At 45.1% G+C, this 20,663-nt stretch overlaps 1 protein-coding gene across 1 annotated transcript in view; it reads left to right on the top strand.

Annotated features, from left to right (window-relative positions):
* LOC126175488 (ecto-NOX disulfide-thiol exchanger 2) overlaps window positions 1-20,663 on the top strand; it is a 225,256-nt gene that overhangs the window by 54,385 nt on the left and 150,208 nt on the right. Inside the window, exons 3-5 of the mRNA XM_049922308.1 lie at window positions 7,082-7,623; window positions 11,669-11,900; window positions 11,979-12,104. Coding sequence (XP_049778265.1) covers window positions 7,082-7,623; window positions 11,669-11,900; window positions 11,979-12,104 — 900 coding nt within the window. The remainder of the gene's footprint in view (window positions 1-7,081; window positions 7,624-11,668; window positions 11,901-11,978; window positions 12,105-20,663) is intronic.

Raw genomic sequence — 20,663 nt, 5'->3', positions numbered from 1 at the left:
ACCGGCGGGAAGGCTGACGATAGACAGTGGCGTAAGTGCCCACAATCTGCAGGTCGAAGGGCTTCCCGATCCTCCTCAGTCCCAGAGACTGAATCGGTGAAGCCCTCCCAGCCAGTTAAACCCAAGGAGCAGCGTGAGAAATCAAAGAAGAGCAGCTCTAAGCCCAAGGAACGCGCAGTGGTAGCCACCCCATCGCTACCTTCTAGCTTTGCGTCTGAGGACGAGGTGGAGATTCTGGCGTCCGCTGAGGACCTCGATCTCGCCGGTCCCTCAGACGCCGTGAATAGCAATAGCACTAGCACGGGTGCTCAATCGGAGGCAGCAGGTGACCCAGAGGCGTAATCTGCCGTCCCAGTCCCGGCACGCCTTTCTCAGCCATGGACAAAACCATCCTCCAGTGGAACTGCAGCGGTTTCTTCCACCATCTAGCTGAGCTCCGCCAACTTATCAGCCTTCACCCTTTCCTCTGCATTGCTCTGCAGGAAACTTGGTTTCCAGCAATGCGCACCCCCGCCCTCCGTGGCTATCGGGGTTATTATAAGAACCGAGCAGCTTATGCAAGGGTGTCTGGTGGCGTCTGCATCTATGTCGTTAACTCTCTTCACAGCGAGTCTGTCCCTCTCCAAACAGCTTTAGAGGCTGTCGCTGTTAGGGTGTGGACGCCGCAGGCTCTTACCGTCTGCAGTCTTTACCTTCCACCGGAGGGTGATGTCGCGCAGCATGTCCTGGCTGCGCTGATAGCCCAATTGCCGCCACCTTTCTTATTACTGGGCGACTTTAACGCCCATAACCCTCTGTGGGGTGGGTCAGTGGCAACAGGTCGAGGCGCCACCGTTGAGCATTTATTGTCGCAGCTCGATCTCTCGATTTTGAATGATGGTGCCTCCACACACTTCAGTGTGGTGCATGGCACCTACTCCGCCATTGACCTTTCAATCTGTAGCCCTAGCCTCTTACCATCTGTCCACTGGAGTGTGCATGACGACCTGTGTGGTAGTGACCACTTTCCGATTTTTCTATCACTACCACAGCGTCACTCTTCTGGGCGCCCTGGCAGATGGGCTATGAATAAGGCTGACTGGGACTTGTTCTCCTCCACTGCCGCTATTGAGCCTCTCTCAACTGATGCCATTGATGCGGTGGTTACATCGGTCACCGCCGGCATCGTCACTGCCGCCGAGTCTGCCATTCCCCGTTCTTCTGGGTCCCCTCGGCGGAGGGCTGTGCCTTGGTGGTCGCCTGAGATCGCTGAAGCGATTAAAGATCGCCGGCGGGCGCTCCAGCGTCACAAGCGACATCCCTCCATGGACCACCTTATCGCCTTCAAACGGCTGCGTGCGCGGGCCCGCCTCCTTATCCGCCAAGGCAAGAAGGAGCTGGGAGCGGTATGTGTCCACCATTGGACTCCATGTCACTCCATCGCAGGTCTGGGCCAAAATTCGACGGGTCTTCGGCTATCGGACCCCTGCCAGCGTCCCTGCGCTCTCACTGAATGGAGCAGTTTGTACTGACTCCGACGTCATTGCAAACCGCTTAGCAGAGCATTTTGCTATGAGTTCCGCTTCTGCGAATTACCCCCAGGCCTTCCGCTCCATTAAAGAGCGGATGGAACGTCGGAGCCTTTCTTTTCGCACCAACGCTTCTGACCCCTACAACGCTCCATTCAGTTAGTGGGAATTTCAGAGTGCCCTTGCCGCTTGCCCTGATACCGCTCCCGGGCCAGATTGCATCCACTGTCAGATGCTGAAACACCTTTCAGTGGACTGCAAGCGATGCCTCCTCGACCTCTACAACCGTCTCTGGGTCGAGGGTGAGTTTCCGTCGCAATGGCGGGAAAGTATTGTCATCCCCATTTTGAAACCTGGAATGAACCCTCTGGAGGTGGACAACTACCGTCCCATTAGTCTCACCAACGTTCTTTGCAAGTTGCTTGAACGGATGGTGAGCCGGCGCTTAAATTGGGTGCTGGAGTCTCGGGGCCTTCTGGCTCCGTCTCAGGGTGGGTTCCATAAAGGCCGCTCCGCCACCGACAATCTGGTGAGCCTTGAGTCGGCCATCCGTACAGCCTTTGCCCGCCGTCAGCACCTGGTCGCTGTCTTTTTCGACATGCGGAAGGCGTACGATACGACATGGCGTCATCACATCCTTTCTACACTTCATGGATGGGGTCTTCGGGGCCCTCTGCCGCTCTTTATCAGATATTTTCTGTCGTATCGTACCTTCCGCGTGCAAGTCGCGGCCTCGTATAGTTCCTCCCTCGTCCAGGAGAACGGGGTACCCCAGGGCTCTGTCCTCAGTGTCTGCCTGTTTTTAATTGCAATAAACGGTCTCGCTGCGGCAGTAGGAAATTCTGTCTCCGCTTCCCTGTATGCTGACGACTTCTGTCTTTACTATAGTTCTATTAGCATTGCAGCAGCTGAACGTCAGCTACAGGGCGTAATCCGCAAGGCGCAGTCTTGGGCTGTAGCGCGTGGTTTTCAGTTTTCGGCTGCCAAGACCCGCGTTATGCATTTCTGCCGGCGCCGAACGGTCCATCCTGAGCCGCGGCTTTATCTTGCCGACCAACTTCTTGCTGTGGAGGAGACCCACAGGTTTTTGGGTGTCCTTTTTGATGCCCGGTTGACTTGGCTGCCTCATATCCGGCAGCTTAAACAAGCGTGTTGGCGGCATCTCAACGCCCTGCGTTGTTTGAGCCACACCCGCTGGGGCGCCGACCGATCTACCCTGTTGCGGCTCTACCAGGCGTTAATCCAGTCTCGCCTGGATTATGGGTGCCTAGCTTATGGCTCAGCATCCCCATCTGCGTTGCGGGTGCTGGACCCAATTCTCCACAGCGGGATACGCCTTGCCACTGGTGCTTTCCGCACCAGCCCTGTGGACAGCGTCCTAGTGGAGGCAGGTGTACCTCCACTGCGGTTCCGACGCCAACGTTTGCTGGCCGCTTATGCTGCCCATGTTTTTAGCTTGCCCGGGCATCCAAATTATCGTGTCCTGTTCCCGCAGTCAGTCGTCCATCTGCCAGACCGTCGGCCCCGGTCGGGTTGTCTGATCGCCGTACGCATCAAGGAGCTTCTCTGCGGGCTTGGGTTTTTCCCAGTTCCACCTCCTTTCCGGGCGCCTCTGCGTACGCCCCCGTGGTGTGTTCCTCGCCCTTGCCTTCGGCTCGACTTGGCACAGGGCTCGAAGGACTCGGTCCCTCCAGAGGCCTTCCGCCGCCGCTTTTATTCCATCCTGGCCACGTATCAGGGCTCTGGAATTGTTTACACCGACGGTTCGATGGTTGCTGGTCGTGTCGGGTATGCGCTAACTCTAGGGGACCATTCTGAACAACAGTCCTTGGCGGCTGGCTGCAGCGTTTACACTGCTGAGCTAGTCGCCATCTTTCGTGCCCTAGAGTATATCCGCTCCTGCTCAGGTGAGTCCTTCGTTATCTGTAGCGATTCCCTGAGCGGTTTCCGAGCTCTCGACCAGTGTTTTCCTCGTTCTCGTCTGGTGATGGCTATCCATGAGTCCCTGCATACTCTTGCACGTTGCGGCCGCTCTGTGGTCTTTGTGTGGACCCCCGGTCATGTCGGTATCCCGGGCAATGAACATGTTGACCGCCTGGCGAAAGAGGCCACGAGTAAACAGTCTCTGGACGTTGGCCTCCCAGAGACTGATTTGCGGGCAGTCCTCCGCCGAAAAGTTTTTGCGCTTTGGGACGCTGAATGGCGCAATCGGATCATGCCCAATAAACTCCGTGCCATCAAGGAGACGACGACTGTGTGGCGGTCATCCCTGCGAGCCAACCGCAGGGACTCTGTCGTCCTTTGTCGGCTCCGCCACTCCCACCTGACACACAGTTATTTACTGCGCCGGGACGACCCTCCTGTATGTCGCTGCGGGGCGGCTTTGACAGTGGCCCACATTTTGTTGGCCTGCCCCCTTTTAGCTGTGGTCAGGCAGACATTTGCGCTGCCTGATACGCTCCCTGCCCTCTTATGTGATGACCCTGGTATGGCTGACTTAGTTTTCCGTTTTATTAGGGCAGGGGGTTTTTATTATTTACTCTGAGTGTTTGTTCTGTTCTTTTGTGTTGATTCTGGCCATTGGCCTACGATTTTACGCTGAGTTTTTAATGTGTTCTCGGTGGTTGGCTTTTCCTTTTTATCTCTATGGTCGGCCAACCACTGTCACACTCTGTGTGATTTTAATTTGTTTCGTCTGATCTCTGTAGGAGTATTTCTTGTCCTGTGTCGTCTGACGTCTTTCCTGTTGTTCGTTTTTTATTCTCTTTGGGTGGTTTTACTTTTTTTTGGAAAAAGGGACCGATGACCGTCGCAGTCTGGTCCCTTTAATCCCCCCCAAACCAACCAACCAACCATTTTGCACTTCCTGTCGATCTCAGTTTTGAGACGTTTGTATTTCTTTTTGCTTGCTTCATTTACTGCATTTTTATATTTTCTCCTTTCATCAATTAAATTCAATATTTCTTCTGTTACCCAAGGATTTCTACTAGCCCTCGTCTTTTTACCTACTTGATCCTCTGCTGCCTTCACTACTTCATCCCTCAGAGCTACTCATTCGTCTTCTACTGTATTTCTTTCCCCCATTCCTGTTAATTGTTCCCTTATGATGTCTCTGAAACTCTGTACAACCTCTGTTTAGTCAGTTTATCGAGGTCCCATCTCCTTAAATTCCCACCTTTTTGTAATTTCTTCAGTTTTAATCTACAGTTCATAACCAATAGATTGTGGTCAGAGTCCACATCTGCCCCTGGAAATGTCCTAAAATTTAAAACCTGGTTCCTAAATCTCTGTCTTACCATTATATAATCTATCTGAAACCTGTCAGTATCTCCAGGCTTCTTCCACATATACAACCTTCTTTTATGATTCTTGAACCAAGTGTTAGCGATGATTAAGTTATGCTCTGTGCAAAATTCTACCTGACGGCTTCCTCTTTCATTTCTTAGCCCCAATCCATATTCACCTACTATGTTTCCTTCTCTCCCTTTTCCTACTGTTGAATTCCAGTCACCCATGACTATTAAATTTTTGTCTCCCTTCACTGTCTGAATTATTTATTTTACCTCACCATACATTTCATCAATCTCTTCTTCATCTGCGGAGCTAGTCGGCTTATAAACTTGTACTACTGTGGTAGGTGTAGGCTTTATATCTATCTTGGCCACAATAATGTGTTCGCTATGCTGTTTGTAGTAGCTTACCCGCATTCCTATTTTCCTATTCATTATTAAACCTATTCCTGCACTACCCCTATTTGATTATGTATTTATAACCCTGTATTCACCTGACCAGAAGTCTTGGTCCTCCTGCCACCGAACTTCACTAATTACCACTATATCTAACTTTAACCTACCCATTTCCCTTTTTAAATTTTCTAATCTACCTGCCCGATTAAGGGATCTGACATTCCACGCTCCGATCCGTAGAACGCCAGTTTTCTTTCTCCTGATAACGACGTCCTCTTGAGTAGCCCCGCCCGGAGATCCGAATGGGGGACTATTTTACCTCCGGAATATTTTACCCAAGAGGACGCCATCATCATTTAACCATACAGTAAAGCTGCATGCCCTCGGGAAAAATTAGGGCTGTAGTTTCCCCTTGCTTTCAGGCGTTCGCAGTACCACAACAGCAAGGTCATTTTGGTTAGTGTTACAAGGCCAGATCAGTCAATGATCCAGACTGTTGCCCCTGCAACTACTGAAAAGCCTGCTGCCCCTCTTCAGGAACCACACAATTGTCTGGTCTCTCAACAGATACCCCTCCGTTATGGTCGCACCTACGGTACGGCTATCTGTATCATTGAGGCACACAAGCCTCCCCACCAACGGCAAGGTCCATGGTTCATGGGGGGAGGCCAGCCGGCTTATCTGATGTGATATGCACCAATTTCCATATATTATGACCTGTAGAATCAGGTAAAAATACTGAAAAAAGTTTCATAGTGATAATTCATTCAAGAACTCACTAGAATGAAAGTGCTACTCAAAATATACTAACATGTATAAAATCCAGCGGGCATTACATGCATATGTTTAGATGCCTTACATTAAATTAAACATTCTCGGTCTAAAATTGTGCAGAAATTGGTTTAAACTAATTAAATGTAGGAAAACATATTGTATTTATCTCAGTGATGCATGGTTTTGTTTTCTCACAGAAGTTTGAAATGATCTGTTGTGCTGTGGTGGTAACAGTATTAAACAAAACAGCAGCCAAATGGAAGCCAGGAGCTCTCACACTTGTTGCAGCCTGGAGTTCCACAGAAAGTGATATAGCTGAGCCACAACAAATTCAAAACCGAATGTTCATTATCTTGTGGGCCAGCATGGAAAGGGCTAGGAGGATAATGTTGACATGTCTAGTGTGAAAAAGAAAAGAAAAAAGCATGTGCTTCCTCTTTATATGCTTACTCCACTTTTGAGATAATATTTGCAACTTGAACTTGTTGAAGATGATGCCACCAAATTTTGACTTGGATTGTGGGACATGACTGCAGGTTTGATTTTTTTCTTATTACAGTTTCCCCATAAAACATCTAGCTATTGCTATGCCTGCTACAAGTTGTGGCAAACTTTCAGGTTACAAAATTAAACCATATATTTTGTATTATACTGTACTATTGTAGTTGTTTGAGCCTTCTATGAGATTATGACTTTATTTTTTGTTTACATTTCATTATCTTCCAGTTGGTCACTGAAGTTTTGCATAAATCATTTCTGACCATCTTTATAAAATTAGCTAATACTGATTAAATGTTGTTATAATGCTCTGTTTTCATTTTGTGTGCAATTTAAGACTACCATTTCCCTCTTGCAGTTTGGTGTAATAGCTTGATTGTTTTCTCACTGTCTTTCAGTGAAAACTTTAAATTTTGGTGCTTATCCAGATGTCATTAGAATAATTTTTATGCATTTGGCATCATTTGCACTGCATAATAGCACTTTTTTACTGCAAATGCCAACTGATGGCTGTGTAACGTGGCATTACCTTACAAGCTTTCAGCACTACTTGAAAATTTAGATTTAAATTTAATATAAAAGTCAATATGTGTTTTTCTTTTTTTTATCTTTCAGGAGAAGAAAGAAATATCGCTGTTAACACAGCAGCCACAAGCAGCCGTGAAGATTCCACTTCAAATCAGAGTAATAATGTTAGTGGAGGTGGCAGTAGCAGTACTGGAGTTGGGACTAGTACAACTGGAGCAAATGGAATCAACATTTCTGTCAATGATCCTCGAAGGGATCGGGACAGGAGAAATCGCAATGATCGGAGAGACCGTGGTGGTGGAGGAGATCGTGAAAGAGACAGAGACCGTGACAGAGATCGTGACCGTGAACGTGACAGGGGGGATCGCCCAGAACGTGATCGTTCAGAACGTGGTGGCCGCCAAGAAGATACTCAGCACACCCAGCCACAACCAGTAGCAAATAGTGGTACAGCTGGAATGCCTTCACCATCTACACCTGCTGCTACAGCAACATCTGGACTCCCAGCTGCTGGTGTTTGGCCAGGAATGTTGGGACACATGGGATACCCAGCTGTTGTTGGAGTGAATGTGATGGGTAGTGGGATGATGGCTGATCCTGGGATGATGGGCATTGGTCAGATGAGCCAGGTAATAATATATTGTTAATCGCTTCACAACATTTAACAGTATCAAAAGTGTGGCTTGATAAAAACATCAATGTTCAGTAACACAAAAAGAGCAGTGGTCTGTTGTGTGAGAAGGGGGATGGTGGGGGGATCTGTTGTTAATATCAACTGAGTTTCATCTAGTAGGCATTGTTACCCATTTCATGAGGTATTAAGTTTTCTCCTTCATACTTGAGAGTTAAATGTATATTACGGGTAATCTTCATCATCCAAAAGTGACTTTTTTGTGGTGAAACAAGCTTCCATTTTTTACAAATAACACTAGTTTATTAAGTTAATTTTCATTTAGAATTTGACATCTAAATGCAGTGAAAATGTACTACTTACTCCATGAATGATTATTAATGTAGTCTTATATATAAGTGTCAGTAATTTTTTGATTCTGCAAGACCACTGTGCAGTGTGACACAGTTATTAAGGCATAAGCAAGTTTCAGATCTGTCCAGTCTTCCATATTTAGATTCTCAGTAGTTTCCCTAAATCATTTCCCTAAACAAGTTATGGTAAATGGTGGGATGATTCTTTTCAGTAGGTCATGGCTGATCCATCCTCATCCTTGCTCATTTCAAGCTAGTGCTGTAATGACTGTGATGTCATTGCAGTATTATAGTGTAATCTTCTTCTTACCTTTCTTTCTAGATTTGAACCCTCACACCCTTATCAATTCTCACTCTGGTGCTGTGGCCTGCCTGAGCTTATTTGTGGTTCTCCACATTTGTCTTGGTAAACACCAGGCTTCCCCCATTTCCATGTTTCTCAGCTACTGTCGTGTAGAATGTGTACATACATAGGTTAGATTTACATTGAGCAGTGTGTGTGTGTGTGTGTGTGTGTGTGTGTGTGTGTGTGTGTGTGTGTAGTCCGTAATTAAAGGTCCAGTTTCAAAATGCTGCAGAAATGATGCAGAATTTGAACAAGCGTATTATTGATACAGGAGGAAACGTTGGGGGGAGGGGGGGGGGTGGGGGGGAGGGGGGGGTGTGGGGGAGGGGGTGTGGGGGGAGGGGGGGTGGGAGGGAGGGAGAGCGGGGGGGTGGGTGGGTGGGTGGGTGGGTGGGTGGGTGGGAGGGAGGGACTGTTCCTCAGTTTGCACCTGAGATGCCCAACATGGCTGACTGTCACCATGAAGGATCATGCACTGCTGGGAAAGCTCTTTTACAAGAATAGTGACTGTGCACCACTAGTTTTGCAGAAGTTGTGGATGTTCAAGGGTATGAAAACAGGCAGTTCTGATGTCTGCTAAAGGTGTGGAGAAAATGATTACAAAATTTGAAAAGGCAAGTTATTTTGAAGTGCAATGTGACAGGGGAACAGTTGGCTGAACGTCGGACATGCATGTGAGTCCAGTGGATAAAATCCTATGACACATCCTGCATTGCTGTCTATACAAAATCACTCACATTCAGGAATTGATTCCTGCTGACCTGTCAGTGAGACAAACATTCACTCTGGAATGTCTGGCTCCCAAGGACATGGACAGTGAATGGCCATGGGACATTCTGTGAACAGATGAAGCCCATTTCCGTCTCCAAGTAAGTGTGAATATGCAGAATTGCAGAATATGGGCAATGATAAATGTGCATGAACATCAACCTGTACCACTTCATTCTGCAAAGGTATGGGTTGACGGCATCATTATCATAGGGCCATCATTTTTGAGGAGATGAGTCCTGCAGTCCTTTTACCTGTACCATCACTAGTAAATGCTGAGAGAATCTTTTGCACACCAATGTTATTCCAGCCCCGCAACAGCGTGGATGGATGAGCAGAATCATTTTAATGCAAGATGGCCGCATATAGCGCAACCAGAGAATGGCTGCTGCAGAGGCACATCGGAAATGCTAGAATTATCAAATGCCTACAGCTTGACCATCCTGACCACCTGATCTTAACCTGTGTGACTTCTGGCTGTGGGGTTATCTGAAACATGATGTATTCAGTGCTCCAGTTATGAATGTAGCTGAACTGAAGGCATGCATTGCACAAGACACTCGTATCTGTTGTGGAACATGCCGTTTCTTGATTTTAACTTGTGGCAGAAAATGCTGGACAGCATACTGAACATATCTTGCGCCTGTTTTACTGCAATTAGAAACTGATTTTTTACTTTTTATGCCTTTTTGGCCTCAGGACCATTAAAAATGTCTTTTGCCTTTTATGCCATGTTTGCCTCCAGCACAATTAAAAACTGATGTCATTTTGCTTCTTAAGTGGTTTTTGGCCTCAGGACAATTAAAAACCAATTTTTCCCATCCAATGTGGTGCGACCTTGCCATAGTGGATGGGCTTACCTAACTAACAGTGCCACAACTATTGACTGCCGAACCTGTGAAGCTATCCACATTGAACACTATGGACGGTGTAACGTGCAACTCAAACCATAGCTGTCGTATTGTGATTCATCAATCATTTGTAGCTGACCCCATTTACATTAAGAGGCTTACAGTGCCATCTATTTGTAAAATTCTCATTAAATTTTTTTTGTCCCACGACATTTCCCCCTGCGTCAGTAACGTGCTGTTGAAATTGGACATCATTTTGAGCAGCGGTTCTCGTCCACAGCATTATGAAATTTCGATTTTTAGTTATGGACATCCTGTACATTTCATTCTCGGTCCTAGATAAACTTGGACAGTCATTAACACATGATGTTGAGCTAATTCAGTTTTCATTTATGTTCATGAAAACTTGTTTTCACTTACAGCAAAAATTGGTGTAGAGAAATTTGAAATCTAAACCTGGAAGTATTTGAAAATAATTTTTGTTGAATAAAATCACTAGTCCGTTAAGCATTTGGTGGAAAGCACTTTAAATAAAATCTCTTTGATTAATGCCCCCCAAATGCCATTGTTCCTAATTCTTTATATAAAAGGTACTTGGTAAAATAATAAATTTTAGGAAAGATTTAACACCAAAATAGCAGAGACTATTTTCTGTTCTTCTTTTCAGACACAGTGGTTTACACAATTCTTTCTTTTACTGGTTTTCCGTTACATGTTCTGTGTATTTCATTCTGTTTCTAAATGCCATGAATTATGTATCTGTTTTTTTTTTTCCTCCCCCCTCCCCATCCCGTTAAAACTTTCCAGTATGACTTTTGTATGTAATAGTGTGATTATCGTTCAACAGTTTTTCTTACTTCAGCTGATATGCTAATGGTTCCTTATCTGTTTGTATTATGTTGCCTTTCATCATGGAGAGTGTAGATCGTACTAGAAACAAATTACTGGCAAAAATTACTCAAAGTTGTGTGGAGAGAGTGTGAGAAGATGCTGAGTGGCATAGTCATGGAAATATTATTTTATTTCCATCGTAGGGCAGGGATGAGATCATAGTTCATTCGTGGTGCATAAAAATGCATGATCTCCAGTTATGAGTTTTCTTGAAGTTTAGGAGTATCATTGAAATTGTTTAACTCTCAGTTAGATCACATTTATAGTAAAACTAGTGTATTAAACAGAGCAATCTGGTGAGAAACTATACCTAATGAAAGCATCACACTTGTTTCTACATTTCCCAAAATTCTCTCTTCTATGTCAACAGATAAGATATAGCTAAAAAATATCTCAGCAGTTCACAATTTTTTTTTTTAATAACCACAGGTCATTTTTGCACATAACTCCAAAAATTAACATTTCAGTGCTGTTGAATAGAGATTTTCTTTGGCCACTAATCACCACCTGACAGGCAACAAAATTTTGCAGTGTTATGATTTCAGTGTTACGGCCATGGCCAGTGTTGGCACCACAGTATATGAATATTGTGTTAGTTACTGGCAAGATGACTGCCATTACACTGTGCAACTTAATAATATTTTGCTGGGCAAGTGTGGACAAATACAGCTGTAACAGTTTAATGATGTACGTATTCTGCAAAACTATTATATAGTTTTACAGACAATTGATACAAGAATGTGCAGCCTAGCTTATCCATGACTGAACATACAATGATGCTTTTTCTGTAGTTTACACTATTGTTAACATGATTTGAAATTATTCTCGTTGTAGTATGGCATGATGAGTGGGATGATGCCTGACGGCACAATCATGGGCCCTGATGGTTCAGTTATGCCTCCAGATCCAGGCATTATTACAACAACACCAGTTGTGAAGGAGATTATTCACTGCAAATCATGCACATTGTTCCCACCAAATCCAAATGCTCCTCCCCCGACAACTCGGGAACGACCACCTGGTTGCCGAACAATATTTGTTGGTGGACTTCCAGAAAATACAACAGGTAGTTATAGTATTTCTCAGTGTAAGACTTGTGCAAGTATATTCCATAACTAAAGAATATAATTATGTACTTTTTCAGAGGAAATAATCCGTGAAATATTTGAGCGCTGTGGTGAGATGACGACTGTGAGACTCAGCAAGAAGAATTTTTGCCACATACGCTTTGTGTTTGAATCATCTGTTGATTCCGCAATTTACCTTTCTGGTAAGGTACTTATGAGCTGCTGTTGCTTTTGTAGAGATCCTGATTGTAGGTGTTGAATTTCCTTAGACTGTGTACTTGCAGTTGCTGTTTCGTTTGGAGACTTGTCTCTACTTATACTTTCCTTAACAATAAGAAATTGCTGTATTGTTGATACCAGTCCTATCACAGTGAGAACAGCGGTTTATGTATTCTAAAGAAAGTTTGAGAGACTGAATGATTCAACAATTACAGTAGAGCTTCAGTGCATAGAGGGAAATGGAGGAATGAATAACACAGACTATCTTATTGATTAAGAATGTACAAACACTCTGAGGTCTGGAATACTGTAACCTCAATTCACAGAACTCACTTGATGAGTCACTGTTGTAACCAGTCAAATGCATGTTGAGTCATGGGATGTAGTTAACCATCCTGTGAACTGCAACATAGTTCATAATTACTGCACTTAATTTATTAAAAAACTGACACATCCTGAATGGATTTTTTCATTAATTGTTTGATAGTACTAATGTAATATATTTCTGAAATTTAATAGTATTTTGGTGGAATAACTGCTGACAGTTTTCAAATAACATTGAATGCACAGCTGTTTGTTTGCAGCTGTGAATGGTGACAGTAGTTGTGAAGCTGATTTAAGTTCTTTACTGATTTGTAATTCAGTAGCTATTATTATTGTACAACATAGGCTTATTTTCTATCTTGCAATCACTGTTTATTTCAAAATAGCCAGTTTCGGGCAGTGTTGTCTATCTTCAGGTCGTATGTCTGTGGTGTCCCATGAATGTATTGCACCAGGTACCCCTCCGATGGGTTATGAGGCACATTGTGTGTGACATTTCAGCAGATGTTTGCAATTTTGTTTCTCATCCCAAAGAAATACCACTTTTAATGTCTTTCGTGTGATGCCCAGTGTTGATGCAAAGTGTCGTGTTGTTTCTCATTAAAAGCAAAATGATTTTTTAAAGCAGAATTTTACGTACTCATTTAATAGAGTGACACCAGATTAGTCTAGTATGATATTTGTTTTACTGATACAGGTTAACAGAGACAGTAGAACATGAAGAATAACAAGTACTCCACCAATGACTGAGCAGCATTGCTGCATGGCTGTGGGACTCAGTGGGGGCCATGGCAGTGCTGTCACTGGTGGATTTCTGGCTATTCTTTGTGTGTTATTGTCTGTATTACTTAATGTGTACTAAAATTGTGTTTTGCAGGCACGGCCCTTGTGACAGTGCAGCTAATTTGTGAGGACAAAGTTTTACTTGCAATATTTATTCACTCTTCTCACAATTGCTTGGAACCAAAATATTCAAGAGACACCACTTTAAATATTATTTTCACCATGAAATAAACTCAAGCACATAATATATTAGTAACAATGAGTGAACAAAAGTTAACTACAAATGAGTGTTCTGTTCCAGAAACTAGTTTTTACCATGTCCATAAGTACACTAGTACATGCTGATATGGAAGCAGTCGCAGTTTGTATTCTGCTTGTACAAAACTCAGACCAGAAGAGTAAATGACTACAGAAATGCAATCATATTGTAAAACAAGTGCTAGATGACAGACTCGCATCAGTGATTTAATATTATCTTTACAGAGATACAGTGACTTCTTTGCCATCAATTAATATTACTTAAGTAAAAATTTACACAAAATTACAGTGAAAATAGTGATGGTTGCTACACTTCCCATATGTAGTAGTATTATTGATGGAGTCATTACTTAATTTTATACCACTTGTATCACAAAATAAGTCTGAGAGTTCCCACATTAATAGCAATTTTAATAAAAATCACATACAAATGTTAAAGAGTTTATTAGTCTTGCAGTTATCCTAGTATTCAAGAGAGAAGTGCAATAAACTAAAAATTAGTCACATCATACTTAATAATTGTTGTAACAAAAACAATCAATTATTGACAAAATTATTTAATTTGATAGATAAAAAATCAACTCACCAAGCAGCGGCAGAACACGCACTTAAAAGATGGTTTTAACTGGCATGCTTTTGGAGCCAGTGGCTCTTTCTTCAGGCAGAAGGGTTGAAGGGGAAGGAGGAGGGGTGGAGGAAAAAGACTGAGGAGGTCTAGGAAAAGGGGTAGATTTTGGGAAAGTTACCCAGAACTGCGGGTCAGGGGAGATTTACCATACAGGATGAGAAGGAAAGACTGATTTACCACGGTTCTGGTTGACTTTCCCAAAATCTATCCCATTTCCTAGACCTCTCCAGTCCTTTTCCTTCACACCTCTTCACACCTCTTCTTTCCCCTTCAACCCTTTTGCCTGAAGAAGGAGCCACTGGCTCCGAAGGCTTGTCAGTTACAACTGTCTTTTATGTGTGTGTGCTGCTGCCACTTGGTGAATAGATTTTTTATCTACCCAATTAAATAATTTAATAATTGCTTCATTTTACATCATTCATCCTACAGGCTAGTCTGTGGCTTTCCACAAATAAATGGGCAATGATGTTGCAAGTGTTTGTCATTGCGGTGTACCTAGCTGAATAACCAATTGAAAGAATAATTATTTACATTCATACATACACTACATAGTTGTAATGTATGTCTATGTATAATAATACTGATGATGTTTGATCAGCGTAGTTCTGGTGCAGTAATTTAATCTTCATTAACATTTATATGTGTGTTGAATTACCATTACATCATTCAAGGAACATAGACTAATTTTCTCCTTACAATTTTTGTTTTGTTTAGGCAACATTGAGATAAGATTTAAATCTCATTATATTGCAACCCATGGGACTGATGGCTTAGTTCATATTTGTGCTGGTTTGGCCCACGTCCTGACATTTGTCCAAGGGTCCACAGGAAACCAGCAAAACGTGTGGACAGGATGCTCCAGTCTGGAATTCGTTTCACTATTTCTGCAGTTCTTGTGCATGTTTGCAGAGGGATGAGGCCTCAAGTTTCATCAGCTGACTGATGGGTAGTTGGATTGTGGCCCAGCTTAGGGGAAGTAATTCAGAATACCATAACATGCATGAAACAAACAAAATTGTACAACCAGGATTTAGTTTATTAAATATATTGTTTCATCCTGGAAAGAAAGTTAACTGTTAATGCAGTGTGTGACCATATCTTCGCAGGAGTGAAGGTGCGTGAAGGAGAAACAGCACAGTTCCACTTAAGTATACGTTTATCCTAAGTTAATGCAATGTAGTTCTCTCGATATTCAGAAGGAGTAGTATATTGTTTACTGGAAGCATTTTTGGCACTTTAGTTATTATTATTATTATTATTATTATTATTTTTACATATGGTCACTTTGAGTAGACAACACATCTTCAGAATTATTGAGATGCTTGGGAGAATCAACCAAGGAAAATGGACAAGGTAAAAACTAGTTTCTGGAACACTCATTTGTAGTTAACTTTTGTTCACTCATTGTTACTAATATATTATGTGCTTGAGTTTATTTCATGGTGAAAATAGTATTTAAAGTGGTGTCTCTTGGCTATTTTGGTTCCAAGCAATTGTGAGAAGAGTGAATAAATATTGCAAGTAAAACTTTGTCTTCACAAATTAGCTGCACTGTCTCAAGGGCTGTGCCTGCGAAACACAATTTTAGTACACATTAAGTAAAACAGACAATAACACACAAAGAATGGTTGGTTTCACAGGTAGCCCTGCCTTTCATGGCATAGTTGATTCTTGTGATTGAACTGGAGTAGGCAGTAGTGGGAGGATGTGTAGGACAGGTCTACTACAGGGGTATGAGCCATTAGGTAAGGGGCTGGGAGCAGTTGTTGTGTAGGGATGGACAAGTATATTGTGTAGGTTCGGTGGACGGCAGAATACCACTGTGGGAGGGGTAGGAAGGATGAAGAGAGGTAGTTACAACATGGCAGAGAATGTAATTCAGTTGCTCCAGTCCTAGGTGGTACTGAGTTATGAGAAGAATACTCCTATGTGGTCGGATGGTGGAACTTGAGGTGGTAGGAGACTGGAAAGATAAGGCACAGGAGATTTGTTTTTGTACAAAGTTGGGAGGATAATTGAAGGCTTCAGTGAGACCCTCTGTATATTTCAAGAGGGACTGCTCGTCACTGCAGATGCGACAACCACAGGTGGCCATGCTGTATGGAAGGGACTTCTTGGTATGGAATGGGTGGCAGCTATCAATGTGGAGGTATTGCTGGTGGTTATTTGGTTTGATATGGATGGATGTACTGATGTAGCCATCTTTGAGATGGTCAGCATCTAGGAAGGTGGTTTGTTGGATTGAGTAGGACAAGGTGAAGCAAATGGGGAAGAAGTTAATGAAGTTCTGGAGCAGCACGGATAGGGTGTGGCCCCCAAGGGGCCCACAGTCCTTTTTGTGGGTATGTGTGTGGCGTGCATGTGGCCCCGAGCTATTGCAGTCTTCTTTCCTTTCCAGGCTGCATTACCATCCCTGTTCCTCTCCCTCCCTATCCTTGCTCCTTTGTCCCTGCCCCCTCTTTTCCCTCTTAGTGGACTTCTTTATGTCAACCTGGCTATCCTCCTGGCTTTGTTTTGGTCTGTGCTATTGTTTAGTTTGCTGTTTCTATCTCCTTTTCGACGTTGTTGGTGCCCTTTGGGTTTAACCTCCATTTCCAAAATGTTTCGCTCAGTGTGAGCCATTTGGGGATGAACTCCTTACCTAGCTTCCAAGGTGCAGGTTCCTCTCCCCCAGTACCCGCTGAAGTGCAGCCTTCCCCTCCTCCAGTCAATGAACCAACAGAGTCCGACCCCACCTATATGGATATTACCCCATCCTTATCGGTGATGGATGGCAACTCAGCGACGTGACCGACTCCCGTCCATTCGCTTCTCCTTTGGACTCCGGTGGAACTGAATTGGGCCCTTTCGGGCTTCTGGTGGTGTTTGCACCTTGGTCCGCAAGGACGTTGTTAGTAAGTGGGTTCCCCTCCGTACCACTCTGGAAGCCATTGCTGTCAGGGTCCATCTGGCCACTCCAATCACAATCTGTAATCTCTACTTCCCACCTGACAGGCTGCCCACATCCCATGCCACCACCCTTCTTCAATAACTCCCTTCTGCCTTCCTGCCATTACCACACAACGCTCTTTGGTTTAGTCATACGACTACTGCCCTGGGCAGGGCAGTTGAAGCTGTTCTGGCAGGGCTTGACCTCTGTTTACTAAACACAGGCGCTCCCACACACTTCAGTGTGGCGCACAGCACTTTCTCTACCATTGACCTCTCCATCTGCAGTCCCGGCTTTCTTCCCTCCATTCAATGGGGAGTCCACGGTGATTTATGTGATAGCTACCGTTACCCGATTGTTTTGACCTTCCTTCAGTGTCTCTTACTCCATCACCCTTCCAGGTGGGCCATATATAAGGCTGATTGGGGTGCTTTCTCCTCTGCTCCCATCTCCTATGTATTGCCACTTGACAGTGTTGATGAATCTACTCAGACTTTGACTACCGCCATCCTTTCAGCAGCTGTTTCAGCAATCCCTTGTTCCTCAGGTTGCCCCTGCCGGAAGATGGTCCCCTGGTGGACTCCGGAAATTGTTGCAGCCATAAAAGACCGCCGCCATGCTCTTCAACATTTCAAGCAGCACCCTTCTACTGCTCTTCTTCTGGTCTTTAAAGGACTCCGCACCCAGGCCTGCTACCTAATCAGATTTCAGAAACGGATTTTCTGGAAACGATATATAGCTGCCATAGGACCACACACCCCCTCTTCTCAAGTGTAAGCGAAACTGAGGCGAATTTTTGGTCACCGTACTCCCACCGGTGTTGCAGGAATCTCTGTGCATGGTGTTGTCCTTACCAATCCGGACTTTGTAGCAGAAAATTTTGCTCATCACTTTGCTCAAGCTTCGGCATCGGCTCAGCATCCGTCCATGTTCCTTCTCCTGAAAGAGAGCTCAGAATGACTGCCTTTGTCTTTTGTTTCTCGCTGCTCCATTCAGCGAATGGGAATTTGCCAGCGCCCTCGCCTTTTGTCCACAGCTCGTGGTCGTGCGGTAGCGTTCTCGCTTCCCACGCCTGGGTTCCCGGGTTCGATTCCCGGCGGGGTCAGGGATTTTCTCTGCCTCATGATGACTGGGTGTTGTGTGATGTCGTTAGGTTAGTTAGGTTTAAGTAGTTCTAAGTTCTAGGGGACTGATGACCATAGATGTTAAGTCCCGTAGTGCTCAGAGCCATTTGAACCATTTGAACCCTCGCCTTTTGTCCTGACACGGCTACTGGACTGGATTGGATGCATAACTAAATGCTCCAACACGTAACGGTGGCTGGCCCCCATCGTATACTGACCCTCTTCAACCATCTGTGGAGTGAGGGAGTCTTTCCTACCCAGTGGCAGGAAAGCATTGTAGTTCTGGTGTTGAAGCCAGGGAAGCCGCTCTTCGGTTGGATAGCTACCGTCCAATTAGCCTTACTAACACCCTCTGCAAGCTCCTTGAACAGATGGTGAGTCAGCGGCTGTTTTGGATCCTTGAATTCCGCTACCTTTTGTCATCGACTCAAAGTGGCTTTCGCTGTGGCTGCTCTACAGTGGATAACTTTGTCCACCTTGAGTCCGCTATCCAGTCGGCTTTTGCCCATCAGCAACACCTCCTTAAAGTCTTCTTTGATCTGCATAAAGCCTATGACACCACCTGGCACCACCACATCCTCACCACCCTTCACGCATGGGGCCTTCGTGGCGCTCTGCCCATTTTTATCTGTAACTTCCTTTCTTGTCGCCCTTTTGGGGTCCAAGTTGACTCTTCCTACAGCACTCCCCATCGGCAAGAAAATGGGGTTCCACAGGGTTCTGTGCTGACCGTCCCTCTCTCTCATAGCCATTAATGGTCTGGTGACAGCTGTTAGGCCGACAGTGTCCCCTTCTTTGTATGCTGACGATTTTTGTATCTACCTCGCTTCCTCCGTAATGGGCGCTGCAGGACACCGTCTACAGGGGGCAATCTGCCGAGCGCACTCGTGGGTGCTCTCCCATGGCTTTCAGTTTTCGACGGCCAAGACGTGTCATGCATTTCTGCCATCACCGTACAGTCCATCCCCATCTGGAACTGTTCCTCGATGGCCAGCCCCTCGAGGTAGTGGACACCCATGGGTGTCTTCAGTGCCCGGTCGATATGGCTCCGTCATCTTCGCCAGCTGAGGAGGATGTGCTGGTCCCATCTCAATGTTCTTAGGTGTCTGTGCAGTACCACCTGGGGTGCAGAATACTCTGTTCTCATGTGATTGTATCAAGCGTTGGTCCAGTCTCGTTTAGACTATGAAGTCCTGTCTATGGTTCTGCTGTCGCCTTCGACACCGCAGGTACTAGACCCCATGTACCACTGTGGGGTCCGACTTGCGACTGGTGCCTTCCGGACTAGCCCTGTACTTAGCCTTCTTGCAGAGGCGGGGATTCCACCACTGCAAGTTATGTGCCAACAACAGCTGATATCTTATGCACTCTGCATTCATTGCACTCCAAAGCACCCTAATTGTGGTCTCCTTTATCAAGACACGGAGATCACCCTGCCATGACAACGGCCACAATGTGGGCTTACAAATGCTGTCCGCATTCAGTGACTCTTTTCTGAGGTCCAGCAATTCCCTTTGCTGCCTCTCTTCTCCGCTCATGCAAGTACCCCTCCTTGGTGCATCTCTCGGCCACTGCTCTGTCTTGATCTCTCAATCGATTCAAAGGATTCTGTCCTTCCGATGGCTCTTTGCCACCAATTCTACTGTCTCCTCAGTTCATTCCAGAGTTCAAAAGTGATTTATATTGATGGCTCCATGGTTGCTGGCCGCACTGGTTTTGCTTATACGTATGCGCGACATGCGGAACTTGCCAGATGGCTGTAGTGTTATTACTGCAGAATTGGTAGCCATCTTGCACGCACTGGACATTACCCGCTCCTGCTCAGGACTATCCTTCACTATCTGTAGTGACTCATTGAGCGGTTTGCATGCTGTCGGTCAGTGCTTCCCTCGCCACCCATTGGTCATCACTATCCAGGACTCCCTTTCTCTCCTTGCTCAATGTGGATGCTCGGTGGTTTTCATTTGGACCCCAGGCCATGTTGGGATTCCTGGCAATGAACTTGCCGATTAACTGGCTAAATTAGCTACTACTAGACCATCTCATGCTATTGGCATTCCGGAAATAGACCTTCGCTTGGCATTACGTCATCAGGTTTTGGGCCTTGGGGATGCAGAATGGCATACTCTTTCATCGCCGCTCAGGGCGATTAAGGATTCCACAATTCCGTGATGGTGGTCCTTACGGGCCTCTTGTAATTCCTCTGTCATCCTATGCCGGATCCACATCGGCCATACTTGGTTGACTCATGGTTATCTCCTCCATCATGAGGACCCCTCTCTGTCGTTGTGGATTGATGTTGACTGTGGCTCACATCTTATTGGACTGCCCCAACTTAGCCACACCACGATGGACTTTTAGCTTTGCAGACTCGCTATCCCTTGTGTTGGCTGACAATGCCTCAAAGTCGGATCTCGTTTTACATTTTATTCATGATGGGGGTTTTTATTGCTTTATTTAAGGGAGGGACCTTCCACCTTATCGGTGAGTGGAGGGG

Source organism: Schistocerca cancellata, chromosome 3 (assembly GCF_023864275.1).
Source record: "Schistocerca cancellata isolate TAMUIC-IGC-003103 chromosome 3, iqSchCanc2.1, whole genome shotgun sequence".
Taxonomy (NCBI): domain Eukaryota; kingdom Metazoa; phylum Arthropoda; class Insecta; order Orthoptera; family Acrididae; genus Schistocerca; species Schistocerca cancellata.
This window is presented reverse-complemented; position numbering and strand designations above follow the sequence as displayed.